The 24,945-nt window shown below is 38.9% G+C and overlaps 1 protein-coding gene across 3 annotated transcripts in view; it reads right to left on the bottom strand.

Annotated features, from left to right (window-relative positions):
- TENM2 (teneurin transmembrane protein 2) overlaps nucleotides 1-24,945 on the bottom strand; it is a 541,337-nt gene that overhangs the window by 86,858 nt on the left and 429,534 nt on the right. For all 3 annotated transcript variants that reach the window (XM_075164115.1, XM_075164114.1, XM_075164113.1), the window contains 2 exons: nucleotides 22,073-22,268; nucleotides 19,117-19,218 (listed from right to left, as the gene is read on the bottom strand). In XM_075164115.1, the coding sequence (XP_075020216.1) occupies nucleotides 19,117-19,218; nucleotides 22,073-22,268 (298 nt within the window). The remainder of the gene's footprint in view (nucleotides 1-19,116; nucleotides 19,219-22,072; nucleotides 22,269-24,945) is intronic.

Raw genomic sequence — 24,945 nt, forward strand, 5'->3', positions numbered from 1 at the left:
CTGTTGAACCTTGTTTTCCCAAATCGCAGTGACTGCTTTTACCCTGTGTATATTGGCAAGAAAGCACCATTAACCCTTATCCCTCTCTCTTGTATTATTAAGGGGGTAAGACACATTCTGAACAAATATTCATTTATGCAAATGAAGTGAAGCCTATGAATAATAAGGTAGTCAGCAGGTCTTGGATGCCAGGAATCAGATGTTGTACATATGCAGAGCAATGGAAAGAAACAAGTGGTTTATTAAAAGCCAGTTGCATGTAAATGTTACACTAAGGCATATTCACACTCCTATATGCCCACATCTCCCATGTGAACATGGCAATCTGTGAACTTACATGCCTGCCAAAGACTGAATGTGTGGTCACCAGCCAGAGAAATGGAAAAAATAACAGAGGAATAACAGAAAATGGGAGTAATGAAGTGAATCTTTGAGAAAAGGTACACTTTCGTGCTCTTCTCTCTGACGCAGTTTGATAAGACAGAAAAGTATTTCCCTGTCTTTTCACCCTTCAAAGTAATTAGAAACTAACAGCTAGTTTTACAGTGCCAAAAATATACTCAAAAGCTACTATTAATCATTAAAAGGTCATAATGTCTTCTTGCTTCTATTATCCCTTTAACCTGAATGATCAAGAAGAACCCAAGTAATTGATTTCCTACAAAGAAATGTGTAATTGTCCAGTTATACAACTTCTCCACTGTTCAGTCCTGTAACCCTTATTAATCTTAGCTATCACATTGATCTGCTGCAAAAACACATTTCAGGATAGATTTTTTTCAAGAATTTTTTTTATTTGAAATGGGAAAAAATTGATCAGGAAAAAAACCATTCAGATTTGTAACCTGAGATGTTAGCTAAAATATAGAGTGCTGAGAATTATTTCAATTAAGACTACAGATTGATGGGCCACATGTCACATGTATAATCTTTTTTAGCCTATTTTTTCTACAGTAGAATAATAACAAAATCAGTATGCTGAAGTTTGGGGTTTTTTTGCTACCCCTCCTCTGTCTTAGGGCCATATTGTCCGCCCTTTGGTAACAATACAACTCAATTCTACTTCATTTCTGGTGTTCTCTCTTACTATGAGTCTTGTTCAATCTTTTTCTTCCTCGCTCCAAAAATGAATACAAATCTGAATAAAATATAATTTCCAGCAGCAACTTTCTGATTTCAGATGTGACATATGTTCACAAGTGCTTTACTGAGTTCAGTGATAAAAGTTTATGCTAAAGTTCTGCCAGTTTTGCTTTTTGCAACTGGTTTCAGAATTAAGTTTACCGAACCAGCTGGATTGAATTACAACACAGACAATTATCCATTATGTCCATACTGCACTCTAGGACAGCCTATTTTACATCATTTTGCACATCAACATGAAACACCCTTCCATGATATATAACACACTGAACTAGTAGCAACTTGAATCCCATATAATTAACTATTCCTTCTGTCTGCATGCATTACATCATGGAGTCTATCGCAGTTCCTCAGCATGCACTGCTCTTCACTGCCTAGATATGCTAACTGCTGCTACTGCAAGTCATATAGGTGAGCCATAAAGAAAGGGATCAAACTAGGAACGCTTCCACTCTTCAGGTATGAAGACCTGGGGACACAAACAATTCCTTTGTCTGTAACTCTCCATTTCACTGCAATTAAAAGTCTTGTTTGGGTTGACATTGATACATTTTCCCAAATCGCTGTAAGAAAGGTAATCGCTTCAGTCCTGCTCTCTTTACTTGCCATGGTGTAGAGGATCTGGAAGTGAGTGATCAGAAGGCAGCTTGTCTTGAAGACCTGGAGTAATCATGAGTGGCAAGTTTCTTGGTGCCACCTTCCACACCACATTGTAGAGACACTGTCCCTTTATCTGGGCCTCATCTTAAACAAAAATATCTCTGTCTAGAACAAGGCACCTCTCAGCTCCTGTATGTGGTGCTTAAGCCTGCAGTCTCTTTGTTGAAGTCCACCACAGAAGGAAGTAATATTGTTAGATGCAAATTCTCTACATGCTTCCGAGCCATTGCAGAGACTCCATGTTATCGTTATTAATGGTTGCTCAATGTGGATTCTCCAACTGCACTGGGACGTACGCATATGGCTTGATTTTGCCCATCAACCTCCTCACCATGCTGTGATAAAGTTGCATAGAAAGAAAAGGTCCCAGGAAAGCTAAATGAATCAGTAGGCAGTGACAGTTTCTTCAGGCAAACCATGTGTTCAAATAGTTATAAAGACAAAAAGTTAGAGTTGACTTACAAGCTGGATGCAAGTGAGGAACAGCTTTTTTCGTTTTGTTGTTTTACAGGTCAACACGGCACTCAACACCTGAAAGGACTTCTGTTCTGCAAACCTCTCGTCTGGAGTCAAAACTCAAATAAAGGCAATAACCCTATTTGAACAGCACAGTCCCCTGCAAGAGGGACTGAGCAGAAATAAATCCATTATTAAATTAAATAAAAAACCAAACCCAAAAACCAATAAGCAACTTAGATGTGATCACTCTAGACCTAGCTAGATAATACTGTGCATGCCACCTGCTTTAAGATTGCTTCTCTCCTCACCTTGCCCCTAAGTCTCATCAAGCAATGGGCAATTGTGGTCCAGTTAAAAGAGATGTGTATTTGGAACATGTCTATGAGAAGACCATTCTTGGCTCCCACTTTTGATCTGAATTTGCAGGGTTCAACTTCTGGGACACCACAGGCTGGCACAGCAGAAGAAAGATTACTAGATGGTGCTGGGTCTTGGGCTAAAGAGCTCCCCAGGGTAGTTTTAGTGTTCCCTTACTCTGCTATAGTGCTTCAGGAATTTAAGTATAGCTGAAAGCCATACCTCAGATTTTCATTCCTCTCTTCATTCTTCTACCAGCTCAGAGGTCTTGCTATGGTTCACAAATCTATTCAGTCCTTTTGAAGCTTGTATAAAAGTTGAACAGTAATCTGCCTTCAGTGGTCTGCCACTGCACAATGCATTGCCAAGATGCTAGTGACACCAGAACTGACTTTGGACAAATGAGAGAATCTGTCATTTAACCTTAGGGACGAAAGATTAAGACACTTGCAACCTAAAACCATGAAGTTTAATCTAGAACCCTCTGCTGGGGTTGTTCTACAAACTATATAACAGGAATATCACTTTGAGAATAAGTAAAATGACAGAGGTTCTTGGTCAGATTTTGGCATTTCCAAGACTGCCATGTCACTAAGATTGCAGGAGAAACACGTAAGCAAGAACGCAAGCAAGCGTAGTATATAACAAGTTGGCTTGTCACTGCTGTCATAAATAGCTCTTCATTAATGTTTCTGCTATGGGTTTACAGGCTGTCCTAAGTGAGGAACAGAGAGAGAATCAAGCTGCTCTTCCATAGAAAACAGAAGCAGACAGTCTAAAAAGAGGTCTGCCACGCTTATTTGCTAGACCATGCTGCTGCAGGGCGAGACCCAAAACAGTCCACTCTAACTTTACATCCAGGTGGCTTCAATTAATGTGCAAACAACTCAAGAGTCATCTGGAGTTCTTGTTATCTAGGACTGCTTATTTTTCCTACGTGAAGTGGATGGCCCCTATTCTAGGACAGAACTGACTGTTCAAAGTCTGTTAAGGAGTGTGAAGGAAAGATGGAACAACCAGGTTCCATCTCATTTCTGTGGACAGATAGGTTGCATAAAGACAACCGCGTATCATGCACCAGCACTGTCAAAAAGTGGGTAGAGGTCTTCAGGAGTAGTTATGGCAACAGTCAAGTGAGTTAAGCACAAGGGTATATCTCCGGCGTGAAGTTTCAATAAGCACAATAGGTATTAACCCTAAATGTGGTTTTGGTGATGTGATTCTGCCCTTTACCAGTATTCAAACAACACCAGACTAAGTTCTTAACATGGGTCTCAGCTGATCAATGGATACTACAGACCTTCGAGTCCTGTAGGCTGCACACATTTAAGAGCATGAATTGAGCAGGAAAGACCAGCCAAATACCACTTTAAAAGTTCTCTCTCTAAAGGTTATCTTTGGAAAGGTATTTTGGAGTAGTGCTAATATTCCCTGCTATATGAGGAAAGGTGATTTGATAACAGTCTGTTACACATGGACTAGGAGGGGAGATGGTAAGGGATAATGCCCAAATGGTCTGGCATCAAAAGCCACCATTTTGTCCAGTGACACTTAACACATAGGTATCCCAGCTGCAGGCTGTGTACACACTCCTTTCACCCACCCTTATGGTATTCACACGTACATACTCACCAGAGGTGTTCTTCTAGAGCATGGCAAGAAACCAGTAAAGGATATCTGAGGAGTCAAACTCTTGGAGGTTGTTGCAGAACTTGGTTTAGTTACACAGGTGCTTGGTTGAGAGGCCTTCCCCTGCTACTTGAAGTTCCAAACAGGATTTGAAGGCAGAGTTCTGGCTTGGTTCCTCTTGCTGTAGAGCAAACATTACCCTGGTGCAGAGAGAGTTCTGTACCACTAGGATCTAGGCTGTAAGTTCTCTACTGCAGACCTTTTTCAGTTCCTCCTCATAAAATAGACAAATTGGTACACCCCTCTTGAAAGTTATTTGAGTTTCTGGGCACAAAAATATGCAGACCTGAAAGGCTTTTGAACTTGCATCTGCAATGCTTCCCTGTTTTGGACCAGGTCACAAGCAATGCCCTTATATTGCTCCTATTTTGCAAGCAGCTCAGTTTTACATCCAAATGTACCTTTTCAGACGGGGCGTAGGAAGTTTAGCTTCCTTTGTGCCATCTACAGGCTTATTCAGAGCCCAGACAAGCTGTCAGGAGTCACATCAAGTCAAAATTTTTCAACATATGTACCACAGAATTTCGTGGTGAGATGCTGTTGGTGAGGGGAGTCACTGGTCTGCATGGAGAAAATTGCATCAAGCCTGTTGGGGTACTGTTTGAGTAAGGACCAGAATGATTGTATCCATAATGCTTGTAAGCCCTAATCTTGCATATAAACCAGATTCTCCTTACCACAAGTTGGTGTACATAAAAGATGAGCTTGACTGCCTAGTCACAATGTAAGCAGTAAGGAAAATTAGGACTGAGTGTTGAAGTGCAACTTTAAAGCTGCACTAACAGAGCATTTAGACACCATCTAAAGTGCCCTGACATCCTAAGCACTGCTAACTGTTCCATCAACCAATTTCAACAAGATTATCTGAAAAGTTAAAACTCCTGGAAGAACAGTCCCTGATTGAACACATAATTAGACAAATTAATGGGAATGAAAATCTACAAAGGTTACTATACGCACAGACGTCATCTACTGTAGAAAGTCCTAACACAAGTTATCTCAAGAACCAAAAGAATTTACTGGAGAGGCATCAAAGACAGGTACAATTTTTACTCTTCCTCAACGATCTGCTGTATGCCACTATCAGAGCTGAAATCCTGGGTAAAATGGAATTGTGGTCTGAGCCATTACAGCTTTACTTCCATAATATAATCTTTATACAAACAAACACATTAAGAAAAAAACATTTTGAAGAGACAGTATTTATACTCCTATAAGATAGGTAAGATATGTTCAGACCTTATTGAACTGTACAGAGCTTTGTCAGACCTAAGAGAAATAAGGACTATTTTTATCTGTAGATGTTTCTGATTAGGAGGAGGAAGTGAGTTTCAGTCCTGAAACTTTTGCTAAAGAACACAGATTAAAAGAAACGTGCCTGACAGCATACGCACTTACAAAACTGCATAAGGGTCACCTGTTCTGTACATGTGGTCACATACTTGTACGTCTAATTGGTCTACTGTAACTAGTAGATCCAACAGTGGGGGATATGCACTAATATTAGCATGCATAGCACTTGTTGAGGTTTACACAAAGTTCACTTGGGGTCAGACAAAAACTTGGTTCTACTTCCAAACATATGGACACATTCTGAGTCTTCTCGTCAAGAAGCATTTCCAAATTTTTTGTGTCTGGTTTTGCCCGAACAATTCTTCCCTATACTCATTAGTGCAAGTCAGCCCAGTGTCCCTAAGCTTGGGGGAAGTCATTATGTATCATGAAACAGAGTAAAGGTTTTTCAAGTCTTTAATACAACCATATTAACATTCTACAGTTGTCTCTCAAAAATCGTCTGAACCTACAGATTGGGCAGTTTTGATATGCTCTTTGGACATAGTTGCACAAATTCCTAGTTATATAAAAAAATGAAATACACACTAGCATAATAGAAATCAAGTTGTTCTTTGTTTCAACTGACCACCAGGAATTGTACTGAAGAAGATGTAGGTCAAACTTCTTACCAATGAACCTTACCAGTGAACCTTCTGGGTGAAGTTTCTCTAGGGGATAATTAATTCAGACACTGTAATAGCTCACGCTTGGACTTCCTTTTAGCAGAGATTAAGCTGCTACTGCAGAGATTAAGCTGCTACTTTATATACTTGCCAGTATATAAAGAAGATCCACTCTCGATCATTTATCAGCAGTTCTGGTTAACAGGGGAGGTCCTGGATGACTGGAGGCTTGCCAACGTGATGCCCATCTACAAGAAGGACCAGAAGGAGGATCCAAGGAACTACAGGCTGGTCAGCCTGACCTTGGTGCCGGGGAAGATTATGGAGCGGTTCATCTTGAGGGCGCTCACAAGCCATGTGCAGGACAACCAGGGGATCAGGCCCAGCCAGCACGGGTTCATGGAAGGCAGGTCCTGCCTGACCAACCTGATCTCCTTCTATGACCAGGTGACCCACCTAGTGGATGAGGGAAAGGCTGTGGATGTGGTCTACCTGGACTTCAGTAAGGCCTTTGACACTGTCTCCCACAGCATTCTCCTAGAGAAGCTGGCGGCTCACGGCCTAGACAGGTCCACTCTTCGCTGGGTAAAAAACTGGCTGGACGGCCGAGCCCAGAGAGTTGTGGTGAACGGAGTTAAATCCAGTTGGCGGCCGGTCACGAGCGGTGTTCCCCAGGGCTCAGTTTTGGGGCCGGTCCTGTTCAATGTCTTTATCAAGGATCTGGATGAGGGGATCGAGTGCTCCCTCAGTAAGTTTGCAGACGACACCAAGTTGGGCGGGAGTGTTGATCTGCTGGAGGGTAGGAAGGCTCTGCAGAGGGACCTGGACAGGCTGGATCGATGGGCCGAGGCCAATTGTATGAGGTTCAACAAGGCCAAGGGCCAGGTCCTGCACTTCGGCCACAACAACCCCAGGCAACGCTACAGGCTTGGGGAAGAGTGGCTGGAAAGCTGCCCAGAGGAAAAGGACCTGGGGGTGCTGGTTGACAGCCGGCTGAACAAGAGGTGGCCAAGAAGGCCAATGGCATCCTGGCCTGTATCAGAAATAGTGTGGCCAGCAGGAGCAGGGAGGTGATCGTGCCCCTGCACTCGGCCCTGGTGAGGCTGCACCTCGAATACTGGGTTCAGTTTTGGGCCCCTCACTACAGAAAGGACATTGAAATGCTGGAGCGTGTCCAGAGAAGGGCAACGAAGCTGGTGAAGGGTCTGGAGAACAAGTCTTATGAGGAGCAGCTGAGGGAACTGGGACTGTTTAGCCTGGAGAAGAGGAGGCTGAGGGGAGACCTTATCACGCTCTACAACTAAGAACAGTGACAACTAAGAACAGTGACAATTAGGAAGATCTAGAACACCTTTTAGGTTGCTCTAAGACCTTGTGCTCGTCCAAGCAGAAGTCATCTTGTAGAAATTCACCCAGAAGCAGAAGAATGAACAACTATGAATAACTGTTACTGACATTACATGCTTTATTAGTTACTTCGTGAAACTGTTTACTTTGACTATAGAACACATAAATAATTTAAATTATTTAATAATAGTGTTAGTCTATGCTTGCAGGCATCAGGTCAGTATTAAGACGACATGTACAGCCCTTCATAGCGGTCATGTTCTGCAATCCTTACTTCAGTTGTCCAAACCTGAGCCTTACCAAGCTCTGTCAAACTGCACATTAGTAAGCAAGAAAGAGATTCACAGAAGAATTTCCAGAAGGACAAAAAACCCATCAGGTGTGTCAAATCTCTGACATTCAGAAGCCATTTGGGGAAAGCGGCACACGCTGACTTAAGCACTAAAGTATGGATGCTTTAATTAATCCGGGGTGAATTTAATTGCTTTAGTTAAGTGGAAATCGGGTTAAAAATGATGCAGAGCATGCTGGGGTGTGTTAAAAACATGACATATGAGTTGGATGAATCGATAAATTAAAAGCGCACAGATGTTTTAATTAAACCCAGGAAAGTTAACGAAGATCACTAGAGACTTTTAAGCCTATGATTAATTCAATTCATTTAAAATACCTGTAGAGATATGGGGATGCCTCCATTTTGGGAGTTATGGAAGTTCTCAATCGATAAGTACTTAAGCTGTTCTCCAAAAAAAAAATGGCAGGATTTTTATAGAAGTGACTGAACTGCATTAATTGCACAATGAATATTTATATTCTTCTGAACACTCAGCAAACTTTTGCCTTGGCCAAAATTTATCAAAAAGGTCATAGTTTTTCTCAATGCCTTCAGTGTGACCTTATCTGTCAAAAAGACAACACTTGCTGTTCCCTCCTCTACCATTCTACAAAGTATCATTTCCATTAGATAACTGCTTTGCTTACAACTATTACAAAAAATCTGTTTAAGAAATATGAATATGTCTTCCCACAATTCCAGCAATTGTCTAGCAGCAATTTCCAGAACCACAGCAAATTTTTTAAATTATCTCTTTGGGGTTGGTCACTTGGTACAAGAAAATTTTGCTTCATTAATAGACCCTTTTAATATTTTTAATAACAATAACAATGCAGTCTGTAAGAATAGGGAAAATAAAAGTTAAGCACATGTCAGTTACATTGGAACTAATCTAGTGGTAGATTGAAAGGGCTGAAGTCCCATTACTGCTAGCGTGAAGACGAGCTTAGACAATGTAGCTAGCCATCAACAAAGATCTAAGTCTTAGTTCTCTAACGATACTGGAGTCCTGAGGTGGGAGAGAAAAGGGCCACTCTACTGTCTCACTGAAAAAGCCACAGCTGACCATAAAAAAACAAACCACAAATTGGAGACAGAGAGAAAAGAGGACATCTGAGTTCAGCTAGACACTTGAAAAGACAGCCAGCTGTGCCAGGGTTCAAATGTCTTGAGGACTTTCTCTTGTCAGCACATTCTGGATTCAACACTTTGTCAGCCTGTTTGTTCCCCCTCCACTATTGCAGAAGCTCTGCAACTATCACTACCGATATTAAAGGAAAGATTGTAGTTCTCCATGCAGTACACTAAGATGGTTTGCAAAATGGTAGATTGATTTGCAGCCAAGCCAGTTAGGGTCCTCCCTATCTACTACATCATTAAAGAGCAGCACAGTTCAATTTCTTTTTCATATGCATCAATGCATTCAAGGAAATAGAAGTTACCCTGCACTGGTTCCGGGTTACCACAGGAGAATGTGACTGATCAGTTTGCGATATATTTTGTGCCTTTGAAAATAAAGGCAAAAAAAGACAGAGAGGAAAGAATTCTTTTCAACTCTCTGCATGATACATGGGATTGGAGGAAAATATAGAAGATGGTGGATACAAATGTCCTGAAAACATTGCCTTGCAATCTAAAACTCTTTTTCTGTGGGAACTAGTAACACAGAATCAGAGCTGTGAAATTCCTGCTTTAGATATAAGCAGTGAAGTTGATACAACTACAAGAATATGCAGAGAAATAAATTTTGCTTTCTACCAACAGATGGAAATAAACAGATGTTGAAATCGACTGCTGTCATAGACGAGCATGTAGATCTTCATTTGTATGTCTTGATAACTTCATCACTAGAAAAACTGAGGAGGAAGGGAAAACTAAACTATTTCAGAGGTTTCAGTAGCTATCTCCATGGAAAGAGCCAGTGAGGAATCAAAGAGATGATGCTTCAAGCTCACAAAAAGCAGCAGTAAGGACAAACACCAAATACCACAATTATCCTTCCAACCATATGTGTTGTGATTCATAACAGAGAAGCACTAACAGCATGAAGTCATTTATGCATCTAGAAAAAGAAATGAAAAAGTGAAACATTTCTTCAAATATTTTTGATAAGATTTTACACCATTCCCAGTGAAGGGTGTAAAAACTATTACTTCTCTGGTAATGGTTTAGCTCTGGCTGAATAGCAGTGCAGTAGATGTAGGATTGCACCCATAGGCTGCAGTATTCAGGGTATTTAAAACCCAGACTGCTTTGCTCTCATTTTAGTTTCTACTATTTGCCTTATTAAATTTACCAGAAAAGATTTAAATCGTAACATGATTAATTGCACAGTTCCATGTTAGCTGCAGATATTTAAGCATTTTTCTACTTTCAAATTAGAAATTCTTTTGTTTGTTTGAGAAAGAGAAGGGGGGTTACAGCTAACTGAATTTAATCTCACCCAAATAGGGTCTAAATATCTAAATAGGAAAAGATCTAAATTACAGGTTCAAATCCAGATATAATGTAGATATGCAAAAAAACATGCTTATATCTGAAGCTGTGATTCAAGGCTGTTTCTGTTATTCAGGGATGGCAAATGTCTAAGGATCTCTTAACGGCTGTATTTCTATAATATGATTTACAATACTACTTAATCATAGTTGCTTCAATGACATTTACCATCATCGCAAGGACTCCAAGATGATCCCAACACAACTGCAAAGACAAACTCTTAGAACTTAATGAAATAAACAAATACCAGTACAAGTCCATGGAGACAATACAATCTAAAAACAAAATGTAGATTGCAACACAATTAAATAAGCTAACCAATTAAACACAAAAACAAATTACAAAGCATACATCACAGTGAGCACAATTCAGCTCAGCAGAGCATTGTTAGAGCAGAGAGCCACCAATGGAAGTATTGTAAGATTGGAAGAAAGATTTTTGGCTTGCCAGAAACTAAGCTGCACAATAGTTTGCATCCTGCATGTATTTGTATGCATGCCCACCTCCTTGCTGCACTGAGAACCTTTTGAAATATTCTATTTATTGGAATCCCATTGAAACAGAAAACATTTGTGCAAATAGATGTGCTGTTGCTGCACGTGTATAAAAAGGGAAGAAAGACAAAACGAAGTAACTGAAAATAGAGCGGGATTTGAAAGCAGCTCTGAGAGATCAAATGAATGTACCCTGCTTCTAAGAAGTACAAAAATACTACTATAATGCTGTTGAAGAAAAATCCATTAATAAGATTTTACTGTGTTTCCATATGCTTTCCATCTTGGACATAAGCAAAGCAATTTTCCTTATCGTACTAAGCCAACAAAAGTTGGTTCCAGTTTGTAGGCCTCAGCTACAAACTGCCTGTGGCTCTGTCTTTGGTCTCTGAATTTCTACAGGTTGGGTAATGAGTGATCAGATAAAGATGCACTAGAGTTCACTGAAATCAGAAACTCATAATTACTTACATGCCCACTTCTTTTTACCTACCATGTTGTGTCCAACAGTGGCATTAGCAACTTTTCTCAGTTATTTCCTTCCTCCCTCATTACTGAATTCCTCAGCATTCCCCATTTTTTTCTTAATCCTCTTAGCTTTGTCTTTGAAATTTTCTCCTACAGAAATAAGTCTACCTTCTTAGCTGCACCACTATCCTGCAAGCTCTTTGGGAAAAGGAGCCATACAGAATTTCAAGTTCATACGCTGCAACATGAATTTAGAAACATATGAAAGGGCAATACAATACACAGGCACAAATTTGGCTGTATGTTTCCTGGCGGTTTAATACAGCAAACAAATGCTAATTAAGATGCTATACTAGATGCAAGTATTGCGTATATTTAACAACATTAAATAAATATCTTAAAAAATTTTAAAGCATTTTTGCTGCCCTGTAAATGCACAACTATAACAAATGGAAGGACGTGCTTCTAAACAACAAGAGCATCCTCACTTGAAATTATTCAGGACAAGCTCTTCTGTAGATAAATTCTTTATAACCCTGAATTCAATGTGGGAAGCAGCAGAAGCAGTAAAAGCTTTAAGAACAATGAGAAGTTAATATTTTGCTTGTTTAAATCTATATTTTTAAAGTCTGTTTTCTCAAATATTCACAATGTTAAAAGTAGCTCCTGGGTGCTATTTCAAGTTTGTAAATATTCCCTTGCAAAGGATATGAAGCACCAATTTCTCGCCCGGTGCAGGCTAGGGAGTCATCTGAGTACTCTGATGTCTCTATCCTCTTACTAATAGCACATGCCTTGCACACGCCTGCTAATCCTCACATTTAACCTACAATGTACTATAGGGACAGGTACATGTTTTTAAAGAGTAATGAAATGTTAGGATGCTAAATGACTTCTGTTGTAACAGAAATTTAACAAGGTATCTGTTGTAGAATTCAGGAGTCCAGACTCTCCAGTCCCCTGTTTTTCCCTCTAATCTCCAACAGAGTTCATGAGGATTGATGAGGAAAGCTGCAGACTAGAAACGATGGTTCCTGTATTCCATTCCATGTCGCACTACTGACTGTGTGCTTTGAGCCCCTTTTGGAGCCATGACCACTAACGATCAGAAATATTTCAGCCTGTGACCCCTTCAGTTCTTGGCTCCTGTTTAAATTGCCAGTTAGAAAGAGTTAGAGTGGTGGATTTTGTGTTGGCTCTACTTGTCTACCTGACATTGGATCAAAGCTGCTATCTCACTTCATGCAGGCAAGCTAGCAGCTGATAGATGGCAATGACTGTCAATCATTGTCAAAATAGGTTACATGTCCATTCATTTATTTTGTAATTATTTTACGCACAGCTGATAGCTCAAAACCCTTTTCAGAGTGTACTGCAGTTCCGTAGAACTAAGAAAACTGAGGGCAGACAGGCAAGCACTGCCCTGTATACAGAACTCACTGGAAGGCAAGCGAGGACATGATCAGTTTGCCAGAAATGAAAAACGTCTGCTAATAAAATATGAGACTGGGAAAACGAGAAGAAAATTTATAACAAAGGCATTTTAAGGTACTGAGTCAGAGAGGTGGGAACTGCTAGAGAGGAACATTGCCAAAGACAGCCTCGTCTGTTCAAGTATCAAAATGATGCTTCCACCCACTGTGAGAGAAGATTTGAGTGACAAGTCAGGGCTGTGCTGCTGCTGCAGCACATACATAAGTTGGCACACATACACACATAAACACACAAAACCCAAAAACAAACCCACCCAGAAGGAGATACTAAGAGAGAAGCTGAACATGCTGAATTTTGTCAACTGCAAGGAAGGATGTGAGATATGTGTGGGTGACAACTCATGAAAGCAGTATTTCCAAAGAAAAGCACACTTCTTTTTTCTTTTTTTTTTTTTAATGAGTACAGTGTAAGTGATGAGACATCCTATGACTATGGACACATAAAATGCTTGCCAATAAAGTTGTTTTTTCTCTAATTTCTCTTTTCTCTCTAACCCACTACTTCTCAGCCCTCCCCTGCATTCTTGCTCTATCACAGTGGACAAAACCATCATTCTACCTGTCATTAAGGTTCATAATCTGGAAGTTATTTTTGACTCATCCATTTCCTCACCTCACATTCAGGCTTTGACAAAGCCTTTCAGGTTTGTTCTGCATTGCATCTCTTTGTCAGAATTCTTGCCCAAGCTTTCAGCAAACAAAATCTACATTAAATCAACACCTTTTTCTCCAGCATTGATAAATTCAGTCGACCTCAGTCATGTCTGTGCGCAACAGTGCTGCAAAAATCATGTTGTTAATCTGTTAATCTAACCTTCAGCTATGTGGCTCTTCTTTCTCAGTCCTGTTTCAGGTCCTTCCCTCTTATCACATGGAACATGAACTTGACGCTCCAACTTCCTTTACAGACCCGCTTCACTCAGACTGCTCACTGCTAGAATTCTGACTTCAACCTCTCTGTGACTTACAATGCTTCTGAAAGTCAAATTTAAAAAGCGCTTTTTCGAGCTCTTTCCTATGCTCTCTCCTTTGGAGGCCCCATTTGCCCTCCATTATCCACATGATTTTATCCATCTGCCCCATTATCCCTCTTCAAAACTGCCTTTTAGCACAGTGTTCCCCAAAACTGACAACAGTCACACTGCTAGCTGTTTCTAACACTGGGTATCATGTTTTTTCCTTGTATCTCCACATCTGTCAATTGGTTCCCATTCACTCCCTTTCAACTTGTATTGACACGGTAAATTCCTGGAGGTAGGTGCTGAGTAGGTGCTCATTATTTATTCGTTTTGCTTGTAAATCACTAACCACAATAGATTGGCTTTAACAAGTACTCTTGCTCATGCCAATCTCTTTATAATGCCACAAAAATGGTGTTTTTCCTATACTATGGTTCCTCTCCCACTCTTTTCTCTGCCAAACCAATGTGCTTCAGGTACCATCGTTTAATCCAACCTACTTCACTTGTCTGATCTATAATCTGTTATTGCATAAATTTGCAGTGAGTCACGGAAGACCCGAAGCGCTGCCTCACCACGGGTCCCATCTCTTCTGCCAGGCTACAAACATGTGCAGGACAGGCAAAGGCGAAAGGCTATTCAGTATCACCTCTCACCTTTCCCTTCAAAGTCCAGTGAGCTTCTGTCTGCTTGCACTATTTTCAGTTCCTAAAATTTCTGACCAAGTTATGAAGGCAAATATTGTTTTCCTTACTCACATAGAGAGGAAATACTAACTCCTATATATTACCAGCATATGCCGGACACCTTTCATTCATGTGGGCCACGTGCTCTACAACAATGAACCAAGTACTGAGTTACTCAGCAAGATGCACTCCAAAATTCATGTTTTCCCCACTGCAATCACTCCCAGAACCTCTTATGCCACTGGGAGCATTCTGGACATGGCACTAAGAGAATAGTTTCAAGCAGAGTATTCAATGGACGAAAAAACATTACTTTATGCACCATTGCCCAAGCAATAAGCCTCTAAATAACCTCAGAGCAAGAAGAGTCCCAAATAACTGAAATTTGAATAACAACTGAGAAAAAGCAAGAGTTGCTACTTCTAGCAATTATAGCTTACTTACCTAATAATTGACAGCTTTTTACATTTTTATACAGAGATTAACAGTACACACATAACAAAGAAAATGGCAGTGGTAGGAACTCTTATTGTGGTGCGGGCAATCATCAGAAACAGCAAATCCATTAGAATAAATTTTAAAAAACATAGACTACACTTTACAGCTTAGTAACTATTTCAAACTAAATAGATGTCGCAAAAGAAATAAAAAGAAATTTTAAAAAACCTACCCTTCTTTTTATACTTATTAAAGTGGCGCCGTCCTTTGCCAGTAAGCCAAAAACAAACAGAATGAAAATAAAATAATGAAAAACCCACACAAGGAGAACAGGAAAAGAAACTGTGAATAACATAAATCTAGATCATTAGAGTTCTTAAAATCAGATTAAAAAGTCAACTGATCAAACATGGTACAAATTTCTGGTTTAAAAAATCCAAAAGCCTTCAATCCATTTAGATTAAAATATTAAACATGTTTCTTATTACATTGCATAATCAACTAAAAGTATCTGCTAAATGGCGACTTCATGGTAGCTGACATGAGTTACTTGACTCAATTTTTTTCCTTCTTTTACAAATCAGACACCATCTCTTAACAGGCTATGCTCATCATGTCAATGTAGAAATCCCATGAGATAGTACACTGTTTCATCTTTTCAGATTAGCTAAATATGCTTATGATGCAAATCCTACTATTTTAAAATGCAAAATTAAAGGAGGCTCTGAGCACATTTGCAAAACAGTACATGACAGTGTCTTTGGAAGTATTTTTGTTAAAGGAGTGGAAAAGTTGCATGCCCTTCAAATATATTATGAGATGAAACAAAATTATAGCCAACTCTGAGTCACTTCTAGGAACCCAACTCATTGTAACAGTGAACTCTACAAATAGTGAAAAGCAGGACACAATGAAGGATGCCTGCTTGCAGATTTACCGCAGAACTTGGCAGCTGAAAGACCAAACTATTATCAGACATTAACAGTGGGAACACTAAATAAAAAGGACATCTTGATATACTTGGGTGGTTAAGTCATAGAGGTTACAGAAAAATAGAGATGAATATAAAAAAGTGACAACACACCAAAATAACAAAATCATAGCTGCATGTCTGATTCTTTAATCGATCCTTGGCCATAGCATCACTTCTTACCAATAGCTCCTACAGATAATTGTGGACAGAAGGTTACTCACAGTGCAGTTCAATTTACATCAAATTTTCCACTGGCTTTAACTATACACATTTTCTTTATCAGGATACATCTCCACCCACTGAATTATCTTTTGATTATCAGACTTTCTTTTTCTTTATATGCCATATTTTATCTACATGAGATTAAAATGTACCATTGCCTTTTTTGTGTGTTAGATGGAATTCTTAATTAGGTTAAACTCCAAATGAGTTCAAAGGGAATCTTGCCTGAGCAAGGATGGAGTAAATCTGTTGATACTAGCTACCTGAGAATAAGTTATTTCCACAGACAAGGTGAGAAATAAAGCCCTCCAGTATTTGGCAAGAGTGTTTGAGAGGGTGAAATTTCCTCCACTTCAATCAGGGTATGAAAGTGTATTTCATCCTGTGGGTTGGGCCAAAAGTTCATCTCTTTCTAATAATTTTCATGGTATTTTCCTGGAGCTAATGGATCTGAAGTCAAATCTGTGCTGTCTCTCATAGATTTCCTTCATTTTTATCTTTTAGAATTACATGGATGGAGTAAAGTAACAGAGGGAGGACCTGCGCACTGTCTGCAAATAGTTTGCAGATGATTCCTCTCAAGATTCACTGCCTGTGATGCCCTCAAGATCAGCCCTGTAACCGAGGATTCACAGGTATAAAGGATCATGCTTCATATCTATCAAACTTCGGTTTCACCCAATGTGAAGCTCTTAGACTGCTGTTTTATTGCATTAATAAAGTTCTACAAGCCATCTGAGGAGCTTGTTCACATTTTCTCCACATTTCTCTATTTGAGTCTTGCCTCAAATTATTTTACAGTAGAGAACTGAGACCTTGAAAGATGTGTTGCTAGGGAAATAATAATAATAAAAAAATCAGATGGAAATAAAATCATTATCTTTCCATACTTGTGACAGCTCAAATATAAATATAACATTACAGTAAACGTATATTAAACATGTGTCCATACTTATAATATGCTGGAAAAGATTTAATTCACGATCTCATTTTACTGTGTTTTACCATGCATACAATCCCAATTTTGATTTCTGTCTTCTGAAACTGCTCTTACATATGATCAGCATTCAAGTAAACAAAAAAATCTGTGGACATGAGAACAGGCATGACAGTGCCTGTGAAATGGGTGAGGAATTCAGCCCTTACGCCCCAACTCAGCCGCACACTTCTGGATATGTCTCATAGTATAAAGATGTGCAGCTACGTGCTTGCACAGAAACATGAGAATTCTGTCAACACACCCATTTTGTCATTTTATGTAGTTTTTCAAGCTTCTTTGTTCTTTAGAAATACCATGACGCCTGACAAGAAAAGAGAGTTGAAAGAAGCTTCCAAGAAACCATTTCTGCTTTTGAGGGGAAAGAGACAACACAGAAAGGACAAAGCGGGAAGCAGAGGGAACGTACCGAGGGATAGGAGAAGCCTGACACAGAGTTTGACAAGTACCCTATAAAAAAGCTATTTATCTGACATAGCCTGAATGAAGTATTTTCTGGCATTAACAGAGAATACAGTGTTACACAGAGGTTCAGTACACAATGCAGGATTGCTCCACAACTCAAAATGCAAATGAGGTGATTTAATGGCCATGTATGTGTGAAGAGTGGCAATGGAGCACACAGTCACTGCATGCATACTTTCACAGGTTAACACCACAGAAATGCATATAGCTGTCAATGTGTATTTATAGCACACATTATCACACCACTTACTTTGTAATATACAGATATCTCCTCTATATATTTGCCAAGTGTCTTAATTTCTCAGGTAATCAAACAACATGCACGCTGTATTTGAAGCATTCTTTAAAATGAGTACCGAATGAGCACTGAAATAACATCATTAGCTTTCCAAGGCCCTTGGGGTCTTTTTTTTTGTACTGGGGCACCTCCAAGAGCCAAATACAGACACACAAAATGGAAATTACTCTCTCCAGTATGGAGTATTTCATAGACACGCACAGGTATGCTGGATACCACCCTGCTACAGCAGTGAAAGAAGTGGGGCACAACGAACTGTCCTCAGGACTGGATCAGGAGTCTAAGAAGAAATCAGCACATTTCTAAGGTCCTTCAAGGCATTTCAAAAAGCTTCCAATCACCAGGCCTTTCCCCTTTGAACACTAACAACCCTATCCCTGTGGGAAACAATGGGAGGCACATGATATTGATAGTGTGCCTAAATCTCACACAAACTAAGAAGGAAGCAAACTGTAAAATGTTATGACTGCTCAGGAACAGCAGGGAATACAACCAAGTCATTGATTTAGACAACGTATGTGCTACTAGCTGTATAAAGTAGAGGGGCCCTCCTTCATGAATCTTTTCCCTACTTCAGCTATCCCGAACTCTCAGAAAAACTTAGTAAACACATACTGACATAGTTGTCTTTTAGATTTCTGTTTAGTCCTTGATAATCATGCATCTGCCAATTTTAGGTGTTAAAATTTACAATCGACACCTAAGAAAAAGTTTATTTTAAGACTTTATCAAGTCCTACGTATTGTCCTAAAAAAGGTGAACTTCCTTTGGTCAAAGAGTAATTGTATAAGCAAGATATAAGATGCTATGAACTAGAAATAAGGCTCAGCCAAACCAGAATATACATTACATGCTATTGATGATGTTAATCAGTCTTATGTTGCAGACCAATTAATGATTATCAGAAAGCATTGATGATAATTCATCCACTTCCACAGAAAATAAATCTTTCCTGCCACTTCTGCCTACTACCTTCGACACAAAAAAAGTCATAGTTATGCAAGCTCATCAGCAATGTAACAATACTTCCACCTGATCATATTTAACTAAGAGATCTAAGAAAAAAATGCATATTGACCTATTTGAATCTAGCTTGGAGCCATGCTAAGTAGCAGGCACTGTAGGTCCATACATCACAAACACACACTGTGGTTATTTGTAAACATAGGGAAAATGATACCTTTAGCACAATCCGCTCCATGAAATCCTGGAAAACAGTGGCAGACACCAGATACACACTCGCCATTCCCATGACAATTACGTGGGCAGTCTTGCACTGAATCTGAAATACAAGCATGGCAGGAACATTAGTTGGTTGCTATTTAGGCTACAAATTCTTCACTTAATTTTTCTTCAGTTTATTTTGTCTTCAATACTGAGAAGAACAATCCCTAATAATATTAACACCATGAAGTTCGGGTGAAGCAGAAAGATACCAAGTTTCATGGCAGCATAAGTGAAGAGATCTAGTGAGATACCGAAGTGACATATTAATTCCCTGAGCACCATTAGAACTCAAAGTCTTCTGATAGTGCTCAAGTCCTCTGTTCAAACAGGTAGACAGCACTGCCTCTTAAGACCTCTACAGCTATGTGTGAATTCATATTACGCAGCAAACATAATGCTTCATCAGGAAAATCGACAATCTCCCTTTTGCAATGAGACTTTGATCTTGCACAACCACTTTTCCATGTGAAACTGATTATCCCAAGGAGTATATCTTCTTTTCCTTCTACAGACATTTAAAGCCTCATTAATTAAGCTGACAGAAATATCTGCTGAACGTGACAAAGAGGAGCTCTTTTGTGCCGTCAAATATTCTTTATCCTAAAAAAATTAATAAAAACGGTGCAAGTAGCTATGCAAGAGGATGAAGAAGAGGTCTGTAAAAACAGAAGACAATGTTTAACACTAGAGTTTAAGTGACTGACTGAAGTGTTGATGACTTCAATAATCTGAGAAGAGTAAGCACACCAGCCAGATGATAAAATTTCAGTTGTTCTAAAATATTCATTTTCCAAAATTTCTGCTATTATTGGGATAATATACACACTACTTTGCATAATAACAACCTAGAAATAAAATTCCAATTTTGAAATTAATTGTTAAAATCACTTTCATTTGAAAGCTGTTGGATTTCAGTGGAACATATTTTCAACACTGAATTATTGGAACAAAAATCTAATTGGAATGTTGTCACTCTTCACTATTATTCCCTGTTGTTGTGGGTCCTGTGGTCCCAAATTAAATGGCTTTGTCAGTCTCAGACACCAAACAAATAGCAGCTGTACAACACAGAAAATGAATTTTGGATTTGGAACTAGCAGAACCATACAGAGTATTTTTCTCTCAAATTAAACTGAAAAGAGGAAAAACAACTTTAAATCTAATTTCACAGTTGCAGGACACTAAATAAAAAAACCCTAAAGAAAATTTTCAGAGATGTCATTAGCTTGGCCTCTTGAAATGATTCATGTAAACAATAAAAAGAAAAACTGAAATGTAACGCTCAAAGATATCAATTTGCTTCATGAAGAAGCTTGTCTATAGATTTATTCATTATTTTGCTTCATGACACACAAAAGCATTGTCTATGTATTCAAAATCTTAGTAAATTCAGTATTGTCTGGGAGTTAACATAATTTCTGTTATTCTTTCTCCTCTTCCACATCAGAGAAACTTTAAACTGTCTCAGATCCTTTGATTATGAAACATCTGATACTAGGTGTGTGTAGAAGAACCTCTGAACTGGATAACCCACTATACTTTTCTCTACATTTCAGTCCAATTACTATTATTGCACTATCAAGTAGTCTACCTGACTATTAGACATTTGATGCTCTTGAAAGCTGTAGCCTAGACCAGGCAACTCTTTCAAGGACAGCTTATCATATCTGAAGATTTTCTAAGCACAATAGGGACATAACAAGATATAAGCACAAATGTTCTTGTTGGTTTTGGAGAAGCAGAAAAAGCCTTCTATGGGCAAATATGCGAATATATGTATCAACATGCATAGCACTTAGTAACTCTTACAAAACCACATATGAGCTACGGAAGAAAAATCATTTTTTCATCTTAATTGAGGTTAACAGAAACAATTCTATTCATACTTAATGACACAGTATTGGCTATCCTCCTACACCCTTTGGGACTTAAGCCAACAAGCTGAATTTTATACTAATGTAAAAGGAAAAAATTAAGCTTCATATCATTAATCAGGCAAGCCTGGAAAAGACCTCCAACTATGTTTCATCACGCTTAAAAACTCACTAGGACTTTTGAAGTTGAAGTTCGAAGTTTCTCTTTCCCTAAACTAACAGGAATTACAGATTTATACAATATAATGCCATTTAACACTTCACCAGCCAGGATGGAATAGCTCATAGAACTATCAGAATTTTTTATGCCACTGAGACAAGACATTCAGCAAAGTTCATCAAATGCTTCAAAGTTCAACAAATCTGATAAAGCTCGGAGAATTTAGACTCAGTTTCATTTTCAACTAAATGGAACCCTATTTTTCTAGGAAAACTGCAAGCTTCTCAGATCATAGGCTAGATGTTCTACTCTTGATTCTACCATGTTGAGCTGACGACCCACTATTAGGTAAGTAGTAAGCTGTAAAACAGCATATGGCTAATTAACTGACCCAATCCTTGGGGTGACTGCAAACAATAACCTCATTCGCAGGTGTCAGTTTCTTGCGCTGTCTTTCTACTACGATTAAACTGCTCTCTTGTTGGATACTATTCCACCTGGGTGTAAAGAAGCTTCGCAGGAGAAGCATCTAAGAAATACAAAAACGACAGAGATATGGGAGAGGAATATTAACTGGGGAATGCTTCAACCCAGGCTGAACTTATCCAAGTCTTGTTTTCCACAACTAAACTCAAGATCTATGGGAATGCTAAAATCTGAAAAAAGAAATCAGCAAATTAAAATCAGCACACCATTACAGACCTTTTGACAGAGTAGTGTTGAGTAAAAATATGTACAACATTTTTATGTATATCCTTATGTATAACATAAGGATAAACAGGCTGAATACTGAAGACTGCAAGAAAGTATTATGACTTTAAGTAAGAGAAGGTATAAACAGAGAGGAAAAATGCTCAGCTTGTGGAGATACCTACCCAAAATAACTGTACTGAAAGAGACCACTTCTTTGTCCTTGCCATCATTGTAAAATGCCAGGTGCCACAAACCCACATCCAAGTATTGAACAAACACAGCCTCATTCTGAACAAGGGTCTGAATACTTCGACGTTCCCGTGGGGACTCCACCACACTCCATTTCTCTTTCCCATCCAAGCGTTCCATGAAATCATACTGCAGGGTAAAAAAACAGGAAAAAAAAAAGAAAAAAAAAAAAAGAAAAAAAAAAGAATACAAACAAAACCCCAAACACACAGACCTGAATACAGAATGATATTTCAGCTCAAAATCTGACACTATATTTTCACTTCTACCTTGTCATAAAATGGTATTTCTGGAAGATATGTCAATGTGAAACCAATATTTACTAGTCGACCATAGAACACACAGAGATTCTGTGACTCTTACCCTTTCTTAAACAGTGACATAGAATTACGCGTCTTTGCTCTGCATAGGTGATCAAAAAGTGTGCAAATGGTGTTTCTTGACAGACTGGGTTTTGAGAAAGAAGTTGAAATCAATGAATTGACCCATCAAATTTTAGGTTCCTACACAGCTTTCAAAGCTGGAAATCTTCAACCTATGAGAGACACACCCTTTTCTAAGCAATTGCCTACAATAAATTCCTGCTGCAAGAGGAAGAGAAGTCTCAGATGTAGCTCCAGACATATAATTGAATGGAAGCTCCCAGAATGTGAAAACAAACAGGAACAGCACAAACAGGAAATGCGTTTGTCTAACGTTAGGTAACTCAGCACCCAACAAAAATACACTGTGCAAGTTTTACATCACAGAGTAAGAGTTGCTTACCTGAGTTTGTATGTGGAACAATCAGGGGCAAATAGGATACAAAAACCAGAGGGAGCATGGAAAGGAATAACACAAATCAAGTGGCTGAAGGAATTGAACTTATATTAAGGAAAACTGAGAATTTCTGGTTGGATGGTTTCCAAATAAGGTAGAACATTACATTAATCTTTGGAAAAGGGATCAAACAGAGCAGGTGATTATTTAGAGTATAAGAGGGATGGCACCATTAATGGCATGAAACTAAAAAAAGAAAGAAAGAAATTTAAGATGAATGTCAGATAAGCTTCCCATCTATTAAGCTCAGTAATAGCCTCCCAATGGAGATGCCACTGCATCACACAATTAAACAGGACTGGAAGAAATATTGGTTAATCTACAACAGGGAATAACTCTGCATAACAAAGCAGCTGGACTAGCTGTCCTAATAGGCTTTTTTTCTGTCTTTAATGTCTGTGATTCTGGAGCTCTCAAGCTGATGCTGTGCTCAACTTACTAGCCCTCATAGTCCCTATCTAAGGGAAGCCCTTAAGAAACAACAAAAACAATATATCTAATCTTTTGATAGTTGTATAACAAGTCCCCTATGAAAACACATCTTGTTTTAGACACATTTATCTATGTAGGAGTAGATAGAGATAGATAGACACGTCTCAAGAAAGATGTGTATGTTCAATAAAATACAGTAATAGTATGTGCTTGCCAGCAGTTTCATTGCATATCCCTCCGTTATCACTAGCACATGCACTCTGTGCTTGCGACAGCTCTGAGAAAACATACAGCTTCACCTGCTTTCAGTTTAAACAGAAAACTCTAATCTTGCATCCCAAACAGACCAAACATCCAGAGGGCTGTCTTGTACACTGTATGCCACTCATTAACAGTGAGTTTTAGCAAATAACACACAATATGCAATAAAATAATGAAGAGTTTCCATTCTAGTAGGAGAGAGAGACAGATGGACTGATTTAACACTTTAGTGCCATGCTATACATCTATCTAAAACTGGGGTATAAAAGCTGACCTTTCTCTTTGAAATTTTGTAATAGTTATATATGAGCAATATAGAATCCTTGATACACTTAGCCTTACAACAAAGGGAAAAGTATGGCAGTACTATTACCTTCCTGTTAAACATGTGGAACTATGACACCAATATGCAGCCACAAAGGAAATCCATGGCAGGGTAGGAATTTGAGCCCAGGTCTACTAACGTTGGAAGCTATTGTCACAGTAAGTACATTATCCACTCTTTCCTATGCTTTAATCGTGGGAAAGAGTAGGAGAAGTGGAATAAAAAGTTTCACCAAACTGTTAATATCAGATTACTATCCACTCAAGCCTTTTTTCACCCAGGATTTTTGCAGGAGAAGGTAAATCAGGTAAATTAGAACATTTAAGCCAAGGTACGCCAGAGATTTAGAGAATTCTGGCGTGTCAGTAACTTTCAGAGTATCAGAGGTGCCAAACACACAGACATCTATCTCTTAAATCAATGACATTTGGAAATATTGCTAAAACCTATAGTCTAACAATCAGAGGTTAAGGACAGACTCATCACCTCCTTGGGAAATGTTATTACTTGGGCAACATCTTGGGAAAAAGAAATCTTGAACAATTGTTCACAAAGGGTCAAATAAGGAAGTAGCAATAAAAGCTGACATTTCTCACTGGCAACATGCTGTTCATCTCTGCTTGTGCTGGCAGGTTCCTCTGCCTCCCCTCTGTTTGATGCTGATTCTACCTCATAGAGTAGAGAAGGCTCAGCAGTTGGCAAGATCGAAGGGGAAGAGTATTCAGGCTGAAACTGCTTGAAGTAGTTTTAGCTGCAGAATCTCTTTTCACAATGATGGGGTGTGACCTAGTGAGAGCGAGTCCCTTGGCATGACTCCCCATAAGGCTACAATTTTTAGTAAAGTTAAGACTGGTATTGCCCCTCTTTAATCAAACTATGAAGAACTATTGCATGCTCAGGCAAAAGCAAAATCACTAAACCTGAATAACTTTATGAATGGTGAAGTACCGGTGCAAACTGATACAGAAT

Source organism: Calonectris borealis, chromosome 15, assembly GCF_964195595.1.
Source record: "Calonectris borealis chromosome 15, bCalBor7.hap1.2, whole genome shotgun sequence".
Taxonomy (NCBI): Eukaryota; Metazoa; Chordata; class Aves; order Procellariiformes; family Procellariidae; genus Calonectris; species Calonectris borealis.